The 19586-nt window shown below is 40.6% G+C and overlaps 1 protein-coding gene and 1 long non-coding RNA gene across 4 annotated transcripts; both read right to left on the reverse strand.

Annotated features, from left to right (window-relative positions):
* Nucleotides 1-1423: 1423 nt before the first annotated feature.
* LOC129767159 (uncharacterized protein K02A2.6-like) lies at nucleotides 1424-2221 on the reverse strand. The gene has a single exon (XM_055767780.1). The coding sequence runs from the start codon at nucleotides 2219-2221 to the stop codon at nucleotides 1424-1426; it is 798 nt and encodes a 265-aa protein (XP_055623755.1).
* Nucleotides 2222-15572: 13351 nt separating this feature from the next.
* On the reverse strand, nucleotides 15573-16697 carry LOC129771310 (uncharacterized). Of its 3 annotated transcripts, none has more exons than XR_008742335.1 (4): nucleotides 16649-16697; nucleotides 16346-16582; nucleotides 16141-16255; nucleotides 15573-15976 (listed from the first exon to the last, which is right to left on the reverse strand). It is a non-coding gene; the product is annotated as an uncharacterized LOC129771310 (long non-coding RNA). The 3 variants fall into 3 exon arrangements; XR_008742334.1 differs by having other exon boundaries at nucleotides 16141-16252; nucleotides 16308-16582; XR_008742333.1 differs by having other exon boundaries at nucleotides 16308-16582.
* Between the last annotated feature and the right edge of the window lie 2889 nt (nucleotides 16698-19586).

Below are 19586 nucleotides of genomic sequence, written 5' to 3' on the forward strand. Positions count from 1 at the left end.
GGTTTCTGTTTACGTGCCGCATCCCCCGCGTAAAAAGCGACTACAGTGTAGTGACTACATGGGCTTCGACTTTGAAAATCGAGCCCATGAGAAAATGCATTCGAAGAACAGCGACTTCCTGAACAAACTATAACGTATATTGAAACACTGCATAGAACTACTTCAGCATGATCGTGGTGCCCTTGCTTTATTTTGCATCCTGCAATAACAGACGGAACAAGCTTATATTTTCCAGCCATGACAAAATCATGATTCGGTAGATTAACGCGATGTTCGAGATGCATTAAGGGGGTATTCTAGTGTAGAGACACGAATTTCGGACGCTTTTCCGAACTCCGTGAAAATAAAACAAAGAGTATTTTTACGATCGATTATATCATTATTTGTTCATCTATCTTCTAACAATGACCTCTACAAAATTATATTTTTTTTAAATTTTACTATTTTTAAAAATTCGGGAAACGTAAGAAAAAGCGTTTAAAACCGCATTTTGTTTTTCAAACAGCCACCATTATGTCAAAAAAGATGTCCTGGACTTGTCCGAGGTTCATGCGATAGCGACATCTTTACTGATTTAGAATCTGTTCGATTTTTTTTGTTTTAGATAACCAGAAGGGCTGGAATCGTGTATGTAGTAAACGGTTGCTTCCGCTCTTGACCGAGTCTGTCAAACGAATCCCGTTACTATCTGTCATCCTCTACGACTCTCCCGCTCTCACGACCACATATATCGCTCTCTATGTGTAGATGTACTAGAACCAGATACTCGGTGCAGGGTTAATTATACACAAGGTAACTTCATATCGACAAGGTGTCATATTCAGTCAGGTGCAATATACTACAACCCCCCCTTAGAATAAATGAAATAGCAAGCATTTATTATGTGTCATTTATTTATTTATTATTATTATGTAATCACACTTTCAAGGTGGAGTTATTCCGATCATTGGCAGTTTAATGTGGTACATAGTCAGCGTACTTTGCTGGAGGTAGTCTAATACGCTTGGTTACACCTGACGACGATTGAACCGGTTCCGGGTCTTTAATAGGTTCAGTTGAAGGGAAATTTGCCTCCATAGACGATTCTAGATTGTCCTGTTCTATTTCTCCATCTTCAGGAGTTTCGTGTCGATTATTGATTTTCGTAAGGTGAGCAGAGCTTCGTCTGTATAGCTTACCGGTATCCCTTGACTGTATGATTGTATCTGTCCCAGTCTTTCTACAAATAACAAATTCTTAGCTATTGATGTCCGCATCGAGTTTGCTAGATTTACGCATCCTTTTAAGCAACACATGGTCGCCTTGTTCCAGATCACTCTCTTTTGCTCCGCGCCGTACCGCATCTCTATCTCTAACCTCCGCATCTTCTTGAAAAGACGAGATGACTGGTAACTTACTTTTAATGCGACGATCGAACATAAGTTCACCCGGCGATTTTCCTGTTGTAGGATGCTTGGATGTACAGATATATCGTACTTACTGACCTATCCTGTCCAAGTTTTTGAGCAATACGAAGACGCTTGACGATCGAACGGTTTTGTCGCTCAACCTCACCGTTCGATTGTGGCCAGTAAAGGATTGTGTTCATGAGTCTGACACCGTTTGCCTCACAGAATTCCTTCAAATCTACACAATCACTGCGAAGTTGAGGAGCGTTATCAGCTTTTAGTACGAAAGGGATTCCGTATCGGCTAAACATAATTGAAAGTTCTCTTATTACATCGTACGCCGTTATTGTCTCCATTTCGAAAACCTCCATGAAACGGCTATAGTAGTCTATTACAACCATGAGGTGTTGCCCTTCCGGCAAAGGACCGAAAAAATCCAATGCAATCGTGTGCCACGGAGAACTCGGTAGTTTGCTTCGTTGTAACGGTTCTGGAGGTTCTGGAGCACTCACCAATGTACATCCTCTGCCACTTTTCACAAACTTTTCTACCTGCGCATCCATCTTAGGCCACCAAACATGAGACCGGAGATGATTCTTCATCATCGTGATCCCTGAATGTCCTTCGTGAGCGGTCAACAGCACTTTTTCCTGCAACGAACACGGTACAACAATACGGTCACCCCGTATAAGGACACCTTGTAGCTCACATAACTCGTTGGCAATCACGCGATAGACGATCGGCAAATTTTGAACCTCACCCTTTTCTAGAAACTCTAGAAATTCTTGAATTTCTGTGTCCTCTTTACTCGCTTTTGAAATATCCTGCCACATCAAAGCAGAAGAATTTGCGGCATGTGTGACGACCTCACGCTTCTTTCTCCGTTTGACAATAGCGGCGCTCCGTGTCAATCAGAGATTTTGACGCAAAGCTGATAACACGATGGTTACCAACTTCGTCAAATTGGATTAGAATACCACCTAACCCGTGTGGACTGGCATCGGTGATCAACGCCGTCTTATCTTCTACTCGATAGAACCCCAAATTCTCAATTCGACCCATGGCATCCTTAATAGCATTGAATGATCGTACCTGTTCTTCGGCCCATTCGAACTTCACCTCCTTATGCAACAGTCTCCGCAAGGGTTCCGCGACTGTAGCTAGCATCGGCACAAACTTCGTCAGATAATTCGCAAGACCCAAGAAGTTTCGGACTTCTGCTTCGCATTGAGGTTCTCGAAATGCTTGAATTGCTTGAACCTTACTTTTTGCAGGCATTATTCCATGTTGGGTGATTTTGTGTCCCAGAAAGTCTAACTCCGTAACACGAAACTGACACTTCTCCCAGTTCAGTTCAATGCCTCGGTCTTTCAATCGAGACAGAACCTGTAAAGCAAGACGAAAGAGCAACAACACACGTTAGGGAACCAGCTGACTAAAAATCAATAACGTGTTTTTCTATCAAGAAATCATGAGTTTTATTTCAATAACCTGTTCCAGCCGCTCATCATGTTCCTTGAGATCGCTTCCTTCGACGAGCACATCGTCGAGGTACCAAAAAACCCCGTCGCAGCCACTCAGTGTCTCATCCATTGCCTTCTGAAACAGTTCTGGGGCCGTGACCAGCCCAAATGGCAGGCGCTTGAAGCGGTATAGCCCCCGTCGCGTCATGAAGGTAGTCGCGTCTCTGGAATCCTCATCTAGCTCTATCTGCAAAAATGCCTCCTTGATATCGAGTTTGCTCCACAGTCGACCACGCCCTAGCTTTGCCAAGTAATCATCAACTGATGGCATTGGATGGTGTTCTCTCAATACCGCCTCGTTGACTCTTCGTAGATCAAGGCACAGTCGCGGTTCACCGTTCGATTTTCCGACCACCACCAGCGGCGAAACCCAGGTTGTAGGTCCCGATTTCTTCTCGATGATGTCGCGTTTCAGTAGTTCGTCAAATTTTATATCGACTGCTTCTTCCAGTGGTACGGAGATCCGACGCATTGGCTGATACACGGGAACTACCTGAGGGTCCATCCGAATCTTTGCATTCACACCGTTCATCTTCGAAAAGGGAATCACTTCGACGCTGTTTATATTCAGCCCAACCTTAAGCACGCCCAGCAGACATCGTTGCCCTCCTTCAACGACGAATTCCGCTCGAATGCGGTGATCGCCAACCGAAATAAATGCTACAAATAATCCGAGAATCACCAGCGGTACTGCGCTACCATAGGCACGCAAGATGCGCGAGCTACGTTGAAGAGCACACCTCTACCTGTTTACCTTTTAGTTTCTGCCACATCTCTCCGCTGATAAGATTGGCATCCGCGCCAGAGTCAACCAGCATCTCAACGGAAACGCCACCAATCACACACGTAATAACATTCGATTCGTTCCCTGAATAGAAGGCGTAATACACCTTAGCATCGCTCTTATCCGGATCCTCCATTAGTACTTCAGTCGGCTTTGGAGTTTCTTCCATCGATCGGACGAATTTTCCCATATCTCTGCCCGAGTCTCTGCCTACCGATCGCTTTGACTTCCGGCACAACCGTTCGAAATGTTCGTAGCTTTTGCAATTACGACATTGTTTCCCACGAGCAGGACAAACGGGGGAGGCGGCAATATGCCCTTGCCGACCGCAGTTATAGCAAGATTTGTCCACTGGTTTTGCCATGACTGATGTAGACTTGCCTTTAACATGGCCCTGTTGTTCGATCTTGAAAACTTTCTCGGGTTTTTGGCCAACTGCTATCTCTTCTATCTGCTGGTCTACGACTTCCTGCGCAATTCCCAGGGCTTCGATCTCCGGAACGGATAAATCCTTCAGGAGGACTCTTCGGCGGACTTCGTTGGAAATACATCCTTCAACCACCGCGTCTGACAGGTAGATGTGAAACCTGCTGTTTCAGTCGGATCACAAAATCGGCGAACCGTTCCCCGGTCTTTTGCTTCATCAGCCTAAGCTTTCGTCTCTCGGACGAGGCTCGAAAAACTCATCCAGCTTCTCGATGGCACAATCATACCATCTGGGCTCCAACGTTACCAACGGAACATGATCGTGGTCCTTGAGGTTTTTAAACACGACTTGCAATGCCGGACCACCCAGGTGCAAGAGTTTCGCTCTCTTAGCAAACTGATCAATAACATCATACGCTGCGAAATAACATTCGAGTCCTTCCTTCCATGCTTTCCATTCCTTCGCGAGCTTTCCGGCTTCGATTTGATCGCATCGAAATGGTGGAACTGGTCGGGAATCTTGCATCTGAAACAAGGTTCGAGAAAACAATTTTAAGTTTGCTATAGACAAATCTGAATTTTTTTTTCCAGTGTCCAACTATTTCGATCATTCCATGCGCAAATTCATTCTTGATTCTTTTTCCAATCCATTTCAATCCATGCGCATTCTTCCAGGAAAGACCATATGACTCCCGCCACTATTATTCTGGAGAAATCCCTAAGATTTCCACCTCTACCGAAAATCCTCCTGATTTTCACACACTCCCTTGATCCGGAAAATCCTCCTGATTTTCGCACACTCCCTTGATCTGGAAAATCCTGCTGATTTTCGCACACTTCATCGATCTCTAGATTTCTGCCTCCCCCAGGGAAACTCTGATAGCTTCCGCCACAAATTTTTTTGGTAGAAATCTCTTTGACGAAATTATCTACTTCTCACTTTTCCTCATCTACGGAAAGAAAATTTTGACAAATTCTCTGCCATTGGAGGTGACGCTAACCATAACCTCACTTTTTTCCATCGTTTTTCATTCGTTTGCCCCAACTTTCCGGCGTATATTCCGGCTATCAGCAGCCCATTTATATGCCAAACCTTTTCACTAAACTTTCCGCATCATAATCCGCGATTCTTACCATTTTTCCTCGTTTATTAATTTCAGATTGTGAGTTTAAAATCCTCGTCGCCAGATTGTAGTAAACGGTTGCTTCCGCTCTTGACCGAGTCTGTCAAACGAATCCCGTTACTATCTGTCATCCTCTACGACTCTCCCGCTCTCACGACCACATATATCGTTCTCTATGTGTAGATGTACTAAAACCAGATACTCGGTGCAGGGTTAATTATACACAAGGTAACTTCATATCGACAAGGTGTCATATTCAGTCAGGTGCAATATACTACAGTGTACGCCATGGTACAACGTTTTTTTTTGAACCCCCTCACTTCATCAGCTTGTAACTATTCTAATTATGAATATTAGTTTATAATAGTAGCAACAATCTTCGTGCATGATGCAATTGCGAAGCTTATAAGCCCATTTCTATATTGCGATTAGCTGAATTACCCATCAAACCTATACAGACCCGGAGAACGAAAAGAACGGCCTATTCAAAAACATTGATCTATCATTCAGAAAATTTCAAAATAAACTCAAAATCCAGATGTCTGATTCAAATATGATGTTTAACCAGGTTATTGAAAAGATAAAAAAAAGATTGAAAAAAAATGACATTTTAAATATACTGTTAAAGAAGCTTACCCAAATACAGCATTTTATATTAAAAACTTCTATATCTTCCATCTTTGATATTTTCTAAAATATTTTTATTAGAAAACTCTTTTAATCTAACAAAGTATAGCATTAATATGGCAAAATGAAGATATGAATTTAAAAAAAAGAAAAATAACGGGTTTTTCACTAGGGACTTATCAACCTTTTTTTTAATAATTTTTTTTTGTGATATTGAGTTCAAATTTACTCTTAAGGCGCGTCCACATTATGCCGAATAATGCCGATCGGCCTGTACCAGGCGGCATATTCGGTTCGTTATGTAATGTGGACGCCCCATCGGGTGCACGAAGCCGTCACGAACACACGAAGCACAATGTCGTCAACGCTAATTTACTTCGTTTTGTTTTGGTTCGACTTCCTTCGATCCGGACCCACTTGTTTCGGGTTGGATTCGGTTTGATTTGAGTCGATTTTCGGCACGTCGGCATTTAGTCGGCTTCACCGGACGGCTAAGGCCGATTGGCGTAATGTGGACGCGTCTTTACATTTCAGGAATGAAATTCGATTTCGGGTCCATATGATCACCACGGGTCCGTTTACAGCGATCGATCCGTTGGACCCAATTTCCCATTACTCGGCTACACATTTCGACCGAAATGTTGCGAATTTCGCGTTGGATGTTATCTCTGAGCTCTTCTAATGCTGCTGGCTTGTTGTCATAGACCAGTTACTTGGTATAGCCCCATAAAAAGTAAGCCAATCCATTCCCCGACATAACACGTCCACCAAACTTACTTTTCAATGAATCTACTGTAATGTGTTGAAACCACATATCATTGATGTCAAGATCATCCAATTCTGGCCAAAAATAATCTTCCAACATGTCGCGATAGCGCATTTCTCCATTGACGTTCACATGACGGTCGTCCTCATCGACAAAGAAATAGGGCCCAATCACTCCTCCGGCATGAAAACCACATTAAACAGTATTTTGTTGCGAATGCAATGGTGTTTCTTGAAGCACATGTGGGTTTGCATCTGACCAATAAGTTATATTTTGCTTGCTGACAAAGCCATTTAGGCAGAAATGAGTCTCATCACTGAAGATGATTTTATGATGAAAGTCAGTATTTTCTTCAAGATTCGACAGAGTTTAAACGGAGAAGTTTTGGCGCTTCATATGATCAAGTGGCTTTAGTTCTTGAGTCGATTGATTATTGTAAGGATGTAGCCAAAGATATTTTCGCAAAATACGCCACAATGAGGCAGTTGCAGTGGTATTGCGTAGATGTCATCCTTGGTGGAGACAGTTTTGCGACTGGAACGCGGAACTAAATCACACTTCCCACGCATTCCAGAGGGGAATCATTTTCCTTGTGAACCGACGATAATGACCGAGCTTGATTTTTCTCTTCATAATATAGCGAAAAGTATTATGATTACGCCTGCTTTGCCATGGCTCGGCTCGATGTGTTGGTTGCAATGCCAGAAGAATATTGAAATATTCGCTCGCGTCCACAGCTCGAGGGGAAACGAAGATGAAACAAAACGAGCAGAATAAACGATGTTCGCTGTTTTGAGTGTAGAAAGAGACTGAAAATTGCCCTCAGAGGAGATGTAATATTTATACGCTAGTGACAGCTGTGCAAGGGTTTGTTTTTTAACCCTTTCGCTACGAGCGTCGTCTATAGGCGACATCCGCGCGATGAGTCGTGCGTATGAGCGTCGTGTTTAGACGATATCAGGGTGATACTGCAAATCGATCACACTAGCACGGTATGCATACTTTTCGGCGCAGTGCTCCGTTCAGCGGTAACACTGACGTAGAGAAAGGGTTAATGGATCCATATACAGGATCAATTTTGGTTATTTTATGCATAGAATCATGCTCATGTTCGTTTTGCGAGTCATTTTTCCTGACAAATCGGCTGTATTTTTCCAAATATGTGCCTTAACCGCTCGAGTTCGCGCACTTCGATTTGTACCTGGTTTATTTCTGGAAACAATTGTGCCTGTCTCTTTGGAACGTACACCAATGTACACGAATAATCTGCTCAAATTCAAGTGCAACAGCTTCCTTCAGATCTATATGCTGTTTATTTCAGCAAGGTGCAAGATCCTGATTTGTTCCCTAATTGAATCCATTTCCCTTTTTTCTGGAGAGCACTCAAATGTCATCTCACTTCCATGGTGACACTCTGTAAGCAGCTCCGGGCCTTTCCGGGTATTGTACAGGTATCGATCATTTTCCGGAGAAACAATTCAATTATTCAATACTTTAGAAAATGTGGGCTGAACCATTCCAACGAACAAATAATTTTCGGAACCTTTACGATAATTTTCGATATCTGCTTACATCTATTGATGTTGTATTGCTAAAATATTCACATCGATGTGAGTTGGGATAACCTTTTCTGGAATATTTTCCTCTATCTATCTTTCCATCTATCGTTTTACCCAGATCTCACAGAAGAATATAAAAATTAAAGTCCTGCAAATTTCGATCCAAAAATAGAGATTAGTATCATCAGCGCCAGCATTTCACACATTCACCATTAATTTGATCGACGCTAACAACCCAAAATCACCGTTTCATTAGCCACCAATCGGAGAAATCGGATGGCGTCTCACAGCGGCCAGCAATCGGCGAGTCATCAAACTTTAGCCAAGAACAAACCTGTTCTTTCTCACTGGAATCGCCTAATCGTCTCACTGTTTTTTTTTTTTGGAATAGCGTAAACATTCTACACGAGCCTGGTCATCTCGTGTGGAACATTTGCATAATTTGACGTCGATTTTAGAGGACATTACAATATTCCAATTTTGGGTTGGAGAATTCTCATTTTTGGAAAGGTCGTTCTTTGGCATTCGCGCTGTTATCATCGATGAGTTGTGGCTTGTGCCACATTTATCGACGGCTCGAGGTTTTGGCAAGGCCGGAATGAACCTGTTTGTGTTTGCAAGGTCTGTGTTGGATTTTCCTATACGGATCCGGACTTCGCAATTACCGAGAATGGGTTTCAGGTTGAGCTGAACCAACGAGTTCTGATTGACGTAATTTTCAAAAATCTATCCTCTCATAGTCGGTGCGGTAACTTTTATAAACCGAAGGAGTTAAATTATTGAAGTTATTCCCTAGAATATATTAATGGGAGGTGACTAGACACACGATAACATAAGCAATTTATTAATACCATTCATAGTCTAAGTGATCGAGACAACCAGAACCGCACGCTTGTGGTGTTGTGTTGATAAATTTCGCAGTTGATCCGACGTTCACGATAAGCTGGTTGACGCTGAGAAGTTTGCATCGAATTGGACCACCGAATGCCGAGAAACTTACCATTGCCAGATTGACAAAGAAATCTGGTTCGAGATTGAAACAAGATACTCTTGAGATAACTTCGACCGATTTTTAATTCAACCAATTTGAACAATTAGAATTGACGTCGTGTTTATAGACCTGGAAAGCATGTGAAATTTCCTGTTGTAAACTTATTATATTATGAGACACCGGAATGATTAACAACAATCCAATCACATTGCATATATCATATTTCCGATGTTGTCTGCATTAAACACATGCAAATCTCGTGGTGAGAAAAAAAACCAATTCCACTTGTTCTCAATTCCACAATTAGACATGGGGTCTTTCGAGAGCAAGACATGGCGAACATGGCGAGCGCAACATATTATATTATATTAAAACTAATCGATTTGTTCCACGCGCGGTATTTCAGACGAACAGTGACAGGTATTGTGACTCGGACCGAGCACTGGATCACCAAAGGAAAGGCACATAAAACGAAGAAAACAAACAGTTTAGAAAATCGGTTTCAAACCTTTTTCAGGGATACAAAGCTTATCGATTGAATGCGCGTGGAGGCTGGGGAGAAACAGCTTACAGATTAAAGCTTACGTTCGATCCCGGTGGTCTTCAAAGCTTTGCCAGGTCATCGTCGCTGCAGTAAACCTGAAAAGCAACGATCACAATTTGGCACTTCCACATTGGTCGCCGCGGTTGGTTGTGATTGCGTAATAAATGATCACGGAAACACATTTTTGTCCCGTTTGTCTAAGCGGTAATGATTAGTGCTTTATTCGAATGAAATGAAAAGTGAATTTAATTGTGTAAAATATAGTGTCATATTATTTTCACCAATCGTGCTATGTTTTCGTAGTGTTAATTTGTCGAATGAGGTTTCGCTTTCAGACCGTTTTGACGTAGGATTACGGAACGTGTCATGTCATTTTTCAACTCGTAACTTTGCAGGCGGCAGTTTGATGGTTTGAGGAGACTTTTTTCAAAAAGGCACGAATGAACAGTCAAAAGTGCAACGCAGTACTTCAGAATCATTTACTGCTATTTTTGCATCAAAAACACCGTGATAATTCTGTCATTTGGCATCAATTCATAAAATCCGGAAAGTCATGGCATGGTTTAATGAATAGGGGCTTCAGATTCTGAACTGGTCAGCTTGTTTACCAGATCAAAACTATGTGAAGAACTTATGAGGAGTATTGGTATGAATAGTATATGCGGCTTACAAGTAGTATGAGTGATTTGTAGAGCTTAAACGAGCAGTATCCTCTACGTAGACCGAAATACACACTAAAACATGGCACAACTTGGTCGAAACCACCCAGAATGGGTTATTTGAACTGATTGAGAACTAAAGATGATCTACGAATTAGAAACTTATTGTAATTCATGTGAAATAGACATTAATTTCGTAAAGGAGTGAGAGTTTTTCCATCTGGTTCTATAGTTGTGAAACACTCGAATTTTAGTTTTTTGAATACTTCGCGCCTGGACACAACAATAAAGTTCAAATGGCCAGTCTTATAAATGAGGATAGTTATTATATCCTACACTATATACTTCATTTCAAACGACTTCTAACATATCTCTGAAAACTCAGAAAAAATGAGTGGTTCTATAGTTGTGAAACGCAGTGTATTACATTGATGAGTTTTTTTTCTTTATTTCATCCATACATAACACAGTAGGCATCTCGTCTATGATCACAGAGGGCGGTTTTCATTATAACTCGTTCCACTTTGGTATCTTTTATCTGATAAGCATCATCCAACGACTGTCCTTCTGTCATCATCACTCGGTAAACACTGGAAGAGTGAACAAACAATACTCAATAACCAAACAAAACGGTCCTTTTCAGGGCTACCAAATCATTATCAAGTGTTTAACGATGTAATTCTTCAAACCTATCCAAAATCAACAGATAGCCTAACGGAATCCTACGTCAACTATGCGGTCGTGTCTCAGACACAACCCTCCTGTGAATATTTTTTTCGGTATGGTATGGTATGGTGCGGACGTAACGAGTTCAAAGTTCCATTCGGAAGCAAATTTCGCCATCTTGTGGCTAACAAAATTAGTACCGCTGTCCCAAACAACCCTTTGCGGAACACCGTGACGAGCAAAATTATTCTTACAGACGACAATCACGGACTCTGGTATGAGATCCTTCAAGATGCCCAATTCAAAGAAATCGGAATAGTGATCCATAGTTATTAGGAAACTGCGCTCACCTCCTTGATACTCCGCGAAGAATACATCCATCGAGATGGGCTGAAATGAATAAACCGGAATTTGATGATTTTGCATGGGTGGATTCCATTGCGATGCAGCAAACTTTGTACAAATGTCACATTGTTTAACGATGACCTTGATCTGTGAGTTCATGCCGAGTCAGAATAGATTTTCTCGTTTTTCGAACTCAACTTGCTCTACCGATATCCACTGCCAGAGAATGGACTCCGAAATGAGTCTTCGCATGTTGTTCATGTTGGGACTGAGATTTCCAATGAACCCGGCTGAGGTAATTCTCCATGCCCATAAATCGATGAACCTCTTTGTGTTTCACCGATGTTAGATAACTGCGAACAGCAATGACTTTGTCTTCGTCGGACTTGAAACATTGATCCGTTAGTAATAACAGTAGAACTTGACTGATCGTTCGCGTAGCTTCCACTTCGATCTATTGAGCTTTACATTGTGCTGCTTAAGCCGGCACAAAAGATTCTTCAGACACTCGTTGTGCTTGATCAACGCTTCCTCAAGGGTGTTTCCCACACCAAAAACTGGCAGATCGTCAGCAATGTATTCAACTCCACCAAGTTCGTCGTTTATACTGATCACAAACCGTTAATACGAATTTTTGGGAAAGAAGGCAATAATTCAATATGCGTGACAAGACTCCAAAGATATGTGCTTGAACTTGCTATTTATGAATTTGAAATTCAATATAGACCTTCTGCTAAAAAGGGCAATGCGGATTTTTGTTCGAGATTCCCAATGAAATTGTCGGTTCCCAATGAAATTGACCAAGTCGGTTCCCAATGAAATTGACCAAGAGTTTATAAAGAGTATCAATTTCAGTAAAGATTTCCCAGTAGATTTTGTAATGATTGCCAAAGAGACGAATAATGATGAAAATTTACAACAAATTATGACATTTTTGCATGTTGGATGGCCGAAAAAGTTAGACAAACGCTTCATGGACATGTTTTTGCCAATCAAAATGATTTGGAGATAATTGATGGATGCATATTGTATCAAGACAGGGTGGTTATTCCACAAAGAATGCAAAGCGGAATTCTAAAGCTTTTGCACGCCAATCATGCAGGAATAGTTAAAATGAAGCAATTGGCAAGAAGACAAATATATTGGTTTGGGATTAACAAGGATATTGAAAGTTACGTTACGGGGTGCGAAGTGTGCAGTAGTATGGCAGTTGTACCAACAACAAAATTGTTGTCTCAATGGACACCTACTACAAAGCCTTTTAGCCGAATTCACATAGATTTCTTTCATTTTCCCACCAAACTTTTCTATTAATAGTGGATTCATACTCCAAGTGGCCGGAGATTGATTGGATGAAAAAAGGCACGGATTGTGCAAAGGTATTGAAGAAATTGGTTGCTTATTTTGCAAGATTTGGCTTACCGGATGTTCTGGTATCAGACGGGGGTCCTCCATTCAATTCGTTCACCTTATCTTCATTCCTCGAAAGGCAAGGAATAGAGGTGTTCAAAAGTCCTCCTTACAACCCATCAAGCAATGGGCAAGCTGAAAGGCTGGTAAGGACGGTGAAAGAGATATTGAAAAAGTTCTTGTTGGAACCAGACATGATAGATTTGGATTTGGAAGACCAGATTAATTTCAATGAATTATAGAAATAATATTGTGACGAATAGTGGACAATTTCCCTCGGAGAATATATTAGGCTGTCAAAAAAGTCCTGCGGTATTTTTTTTGAATTTTCATTTGTTCCTAAAATTAGTTACAATCATCTGTTTAAGTCAAATATACGCCGTTTTGTTCGATGACTTGTTCCCAACGAGATGCCAACTTCATAATACCCCTGTTATAGAAGCTCGCTTCCTTATTGGCAAAAAACTCGGATAGCCAATTTTCACAGGCCTCTTTTGTGGCTAACTTCTGACTACCTAGCTCGTTCGCCATGGACAAAAAAAGTGGTAGTCACTTGGTGCAAGGTCCGGACTATACGGCGGATGCAAAAGAACCTCCCATCCGAGCTCCCGTAGCTTCTGGCGCGTCACCAAAGAAGTATGTGGCCTGGCGTTGTCCTGATGGAAGACAATGCGGCCTCTGTTTATCAAAGATGGCCTCTTCTTCATGAGTGCTACCTTCAAGCGGTCCAGTTGTTGGCAGTACAGGTCCGAATTGAGCGTTTGGCCATAGGGAAGCAGCTCATAATAGATTATTCCTTGACAATCCCACCAAACACACAGCAGAACCTTCCTGGCCGTTAATGAGGGCTTGGCCACCGTCTGAGCCGCTTCAGCGGGCTTCGATCACGACCGTTTGCGCTTCACGTTGTCGTAAGTGACCCACTTTTCATCCCCAGTCACCATCCGCTTCAGAAACGGGTCGATTTTGTTGCGATTCAGCAGCGATTCACATGCGTCGATACGGTCATAGATGTTTTTTTGCGTCAACGTGTGTGGCACCCATACATCAAGCTTCTTTGTGAATCCAAGCTTCTTCAAATGGTTAATAACGGTTTGATGACTTATCCCCAGCTCTTGGCCGATGCTACGGCTGCTACTATGCCGGTCTTTCTCGACTAATTCAGCGATTTTGTCGCAATTTTTGACGACAGGCCTTCCGGAGCGTGGCGCATCTTCGACGACCTCTACACCAGCACGAAAACGTTGAAACCTTCGTTGTGCGGTGGAAATGAAAACTGTATCGGGTCCATAAACTGCACAAATTTTATTGGCAGCTTGAGATGCATTTTTGCCTTTGTCATAGTAGTACTGTAAAATATGTCGGATTTTCTCTTTATTTTGCTCCATATTTGCGACACTATAACTCACGAACGACTTAACCAAACAAAACATTGTCAAGGACTATATTATAGCGCGCAAAAATACCTTTCCAACAAGCTATAGTATGACTCGATACAATGAATACAACTAGAACTACGCGCTTACAACGACACCTCGCGGAAATACCGCAGGACTTTTTTGACAGCCTAATATTTAATTTTAAACCAAAAACGATTCTTGATCTAGTAAATCCTAGAAATAATTACAAACATAAGTTGTCATTACCACAAACCTCAGAGGATGACGGTATGGATAATAATCCAAAACCAAAGAAAGAGATGTCAAATGACAATTTTGATAATCTGATGGAAGGTGATACAGTGTGGTACAAAAATTACCATAATAATTTACCAAACAGATGGTTAAAAGTTTGTTTTAAAAAACAATTTTCTGAAAATAAATTCCAGGTACTTCTTGGAAACGTGGAGCTAATGGCCCACCGAAGTCAACTTAGAATGTACCAGAGCAAATACCCGGAGACTTGACCAAACATCGTAATGCAGCCGGGTGCACAGTACAAGAATGCCGATGTTTTGGACAAGAACGTTGAAGAACGTGTAGCTGGAAGCGGCTCAGAGGACATCCAGTGGGAAATCACACGGGATGATCTGGCAAAGGTCCGAGGCTCGAGAAAGAGGAATGCTTCTACGGCGGAATTGCCGGGAAGTTTACGGCGCTCGAAACGGACAAAGCGCCCATTCGAAGAACAGAATTATTATTATTATACTAAAAGAAATTGTCAGAAGTCCTTTAGTGGTGATCGAAATGGCTGACATATCAAATTGTAAAATTAGAATGTTAGTTAATACGAATTATACTGAATTGTAAGAATAGGTTGAATAGAAAAAATAAAGGGGACGACTGTTATGTCTACCTTTAATATTAAACATTGTTACAGTGTAGTCGGAGCCGGACTCCGTTCGTAACGCAGGTAACGCCTGCGCAGGCTGATAAATCCCACTCTACTTTGTTGTGTCGAATTGGTTCCAGAAAATGGTGTCGACAACGGTGCCGATATCGTGCCATTTTGCAACGATTTTGTCGACCTATCCTTCGTATTTGACAACCAACTTCGAGCCAACACTGTACCAATCTGGCACCACGTCGACCAAACGCAAAACTACTCGACGCTTATTATGGCGGCATTTGTTTTCATGAAAATTAAAAATGAAAAAATCGTGGAAAATCGTAATCGATGGAAAATCTTTAATTTTATTCAACATACACTTCTAAACATTACATTACTACTTATAATGATAAATAATTCCTAACGCCAACAGTGGCTGTTATACACTTAGCTATTTCCCTATATCATATTAATCACTGAAATAGTCTTCGATTGATTAATTGTTCATATTGGGCATTGTGAGAATAAAAATTTGTTTGCAGTGTTAACATAACAATTTACAATTCAATGGTTAACAAAATCACTCAAAATGCACAACTAAAACTGCATCTGTTTTGGAATGTATTCTTTCATGAACTACGTAAAAAACTTCCGATCGGCTTGTCTGAGCCTTCAGAAGCCAGTGAAATTTCCTGACGCAGTTTGAAGTTGAATGATCTGAATGAATGATTGAATTATTCCAATAGAATGAATCCCTTTTCAGTCACTGCAACGATTTTACTGATTCGACAGCGTCGATGAGATGATGAACGACGGGTCTAATAACAGGACCGAAAATGTACACTGGAGAATTGAGATCCTCTCGTTGAAGGGTGACAGCGTTTGGAGAATTCTACCTGTGGAAAGATTTGGTGAATATTATAAAGAAATTGGAATACCAAGTAATATTATTAAAAAAAAAGAAATGGATATATAGCAAAACTTTGAATATATGTAACCATTAATAGCTGTTTTATTTGTATATAGTTTAAATAGCTTCCAATGATTTTTGAGAGCTAACCTGATATTCACAGATAGTGATATTATTATAGAGATAGGAGAAGATTGTCCTATGTCCAGTGCCAGTTGAAGACTGATGATCTTTCCAATGTCATTTAACTTTTAAATCTTCACTACTGAAAGAAATATAATTTAATCAAATTCCACAAGAAGAGATATTATCAATACCTGACGCTAATATCCTTTATAATTGGCTAAAATGTTACCTATGAGAAACTTTTCGGATCACATATAACGCTATGAAGTGTATAATTTCACGTATTCCCTTAGTGTTGAAAACTTGTGCCAGTCTTATGCCTGTTCCATTGCAATTCTCCTGAATTCCAAATAACCTTGGAGGAACCCGATGGTGGCATGTAGAGAATCTGTTCTTAGATGATGTTTAGCCTGACTGCAGCAAATCACGACAAATTCCTGTTGCTGTGTGTTCCATTATTGAATAGCTGGAAATTAAACGAAATCCATATCATATAAGTATTGAATAGCTGGAATTTAAACGGAATACTTACACAGTTTGCATCTCGATCAATTCTCTGTTTTGTTTTGAATGACAGTTCAGTTCAGAGAGAAAGAGAAAGGATACTCGCTCAGTGATGCCGTTTCTTTCATTGCGTACGATTATAGCTAAAATTATAGGCAGCGCTGCCTGCGGGTGGCAAGGCGGGGTAAAATTCCGGCACTTTTGTAGCACTTTTCGTCACTCGGTCGACACTGTGCTTATACCCGCTCGAAAATATAGGAATCTGGGATGTTAGTGATATTGAAAATAAAGTCAGTTCTATATTCAACCACCAAGAAGACCACGCGTATTCTTATTTAGCTCCCGAAAACCTTTTCATTTGTTTCACAGGCAGAAAGTAAATGTTTCTTCTACGACACATATAACTTCATAAGTAAATTTGATCATATTCTTCGAATTACTGTCAACCGAATTTCCTACCTAAAATTGCTTATTCCTGCAAAACAATAATAATTTTTTTCAAATTACAGATTTGGATTGACATGAGGTGAAAGGTAAAGAAAACACTAGCACACAACAAGCATTTAGGGCCACAGGTGATGACCCAATAAAGCTATTGACGCCAAGAGAATTATTGCAAAAAATTGTTTTGCCAAAAAAAGTGGAATTCATTCTATTAATTATATATATTTTTTTGTAAAACAAATTGTTCCATTATGTCGTTTTTATTACACATCCATGCATGTATTACGCCTATTAAGCTTCATTCGTTGAGGGAATATCAGTTTTCTCCTAAACATATTAACACTCTTGGAAGTTTTCATAGCAGATGTCCCAAAAAAAAGATTTGGCGTCCTTTCTATAGTGCTTTGTGAAACATTTCAATCTCGTTTCAAAATATTTCAGCACCGTCACTGACATTCGAGCAGAGTAACGAATCGAGCTGTTTTCCTCGATTTCTATAATTCCAGATTTTACTCGGTGTGATAGTGATAGTGATTGTATTGAATCCTCGATTCGATTTCTATAATAGGGCCCTTAATATACTTGTGATGGTCATGACACCCCTCTAAGGGTGACACCCGGGGCGTGTCACAACTCACATTGTGAGCTAACGCCCGAATTTAGCCAAAAAGCTTGCTCGTTACGTCGGGGAGGGAAGCGAGTGGTTAGTGCAATCGAAAGAAAACATACCCATTTTAATCGTCAAATTGTTAACGTTTTACTATATTCACTGTTCATAAGCAAAAACAGGAAGTGGGTTATATCTATGGTATAACCGCAATGGTGACGTAGGACTATCGTTGATTCAGTGATCATTTGTTTGAAGTTGAATCTGAATCCATTCTGAATGAAGAATAAATGAATATTCGGGGGACTTCCAAAAAAACGAAAGCGTTATGTTAGAGGTACAAGGTTTTATGCATCCAATATTGGATACGAAAATATCCTACTGATGAGGAAGAATAATCTTCAGAAGCTTTCCTGCTAATTGCCCTTGATTGAAAAATCATAGAACGAAATGTATTTGGTCGCAGTGTTATATGGTTAGAAAACATTAAAATAAACTCTTTCGCTTGCATGTTATTTTCAATGCCAAGGGGAACTGGCAGATTATTTTGCAGCAGCGATATCTTTCCGGATTCTTCTCGAAGTCCATCACCAGTGGTTAGTGCTAACTCGATGACCACCTGTTAATTGCACTTGATTGAAACATCACAAAACCAATTGTATTGTATTTTAAGCCAATTGTATTTGGTCGCAGTATTATATGGATAGAAAACGTTAAAATAACATCTGATAATTGCACTTGATTGAAAAATCACAAAACCAAATGTATTTGGTCGCAGCGTTATATGTTAGAAAACATTAAAATAAACTCTTTAGCATGAATGTATTTTTCAATTCCCAGGGGAACTGGCAGATTATTTTTCAGCAACAATAACATCTTCCCAGATTCTCTCCGATACTCGAAACCCATCAGTGGTTAATGCTAACTCGATAACCACCTGTTTATAGCACTTGATTGAAAAATATTTGGTCGCAGTGTTACACGGATAGAAAACATTAAAATAAACTCTTTCACATTAATGTATTTTTCAATTCCCAGGGGAACTGGCAGATTATTTTTCAGCAACGATTAGTTCTTTCCAGATTTTCCTCGATACTCTAAGCCCACCAATGGTTAATGCTAACTCGATAACCACCTGTTAATAGCACTTAATTGAAAAATATTTGGTCGCAGTGTTACATGGATAGAAAACATTAAAATGAACTCTTTCGCATGAATGTATTTTTCAGTTCCCAGAGGAACTGGCAGATTATTTTTCAGCAACGATTGAATCTTTCCGGAATTTTCTCGATGCTGAATGGCATCCAAACAAAGAGTTCCGCGCGTGTATGTGTGTGTGTGGCAGCTGCTCCGAACTCTTCCCGGGGAACCGTTTGTGGCATCATCCTGATGGATTCCCTTCCGGCCTAAGGTGCACAAACAGGCTCTTGGTGGCACCGTTCATCCGCGCTTTCATGATACACGAAGAGCTTCACCGCAACAGCGACAACATGCTCCAATCGCTGTTCAATTATAACTGAGTGGATTTCCGAGCGGCGCTCGCTTATATACCGATTGGTGATTTGAATAGCCTGTTTTGAAAGCAATTTTAAGGCTATTGAAACAAGTTTTTGGATCAAAAAGTAACAAGTATATAACGCGTAGACATTTTATCTTTCGAATGAAGTGTTTATCATACCATTTCGTTCAGTTGTTTAGGAGCTATTAACGCTCAAAATCTCGGTCTCCGGCGTAACGCTTTCGTTTTCGAAACTTTGATTTTACACCTCGGTATAGAAATGAAAGACGTAGTCCTACGTCAAAACATTGCTTGATAATTTTCCTGTCTATGGGTGTTCGGATGAACTATTTATTTTACAGCAAACTTTTGGAGCAGCTCAAAAACTGTAATATATTTTTTATTTCATTGATTTTT

Source organism: Toxorhynchites rutilus, chromosome 2, assembly GCF_029784135.1.
Source record: "Toxorhynchites rutilus septentrionalis strain SRP chromosome 2, ASM2978413v1, whole genome shotgun sequence".
Classification (NCBI taxonomy): Eukaryota; Metazoa; Arthropoda; class Insecta; order Diptera; family Culicidae; genus Toxorhynchites; species Toxorhynchites rutilus.

Excerpts from the sequence above, each read along its gene's own strand:
- LOC129767159 (XM_055767780.1), bottom strand. The coding sequence starts at position 2,221 with ATGTGGCAGGATATTTCAAAAGCGAGTAAAGAGGACACAGAAATTCAA.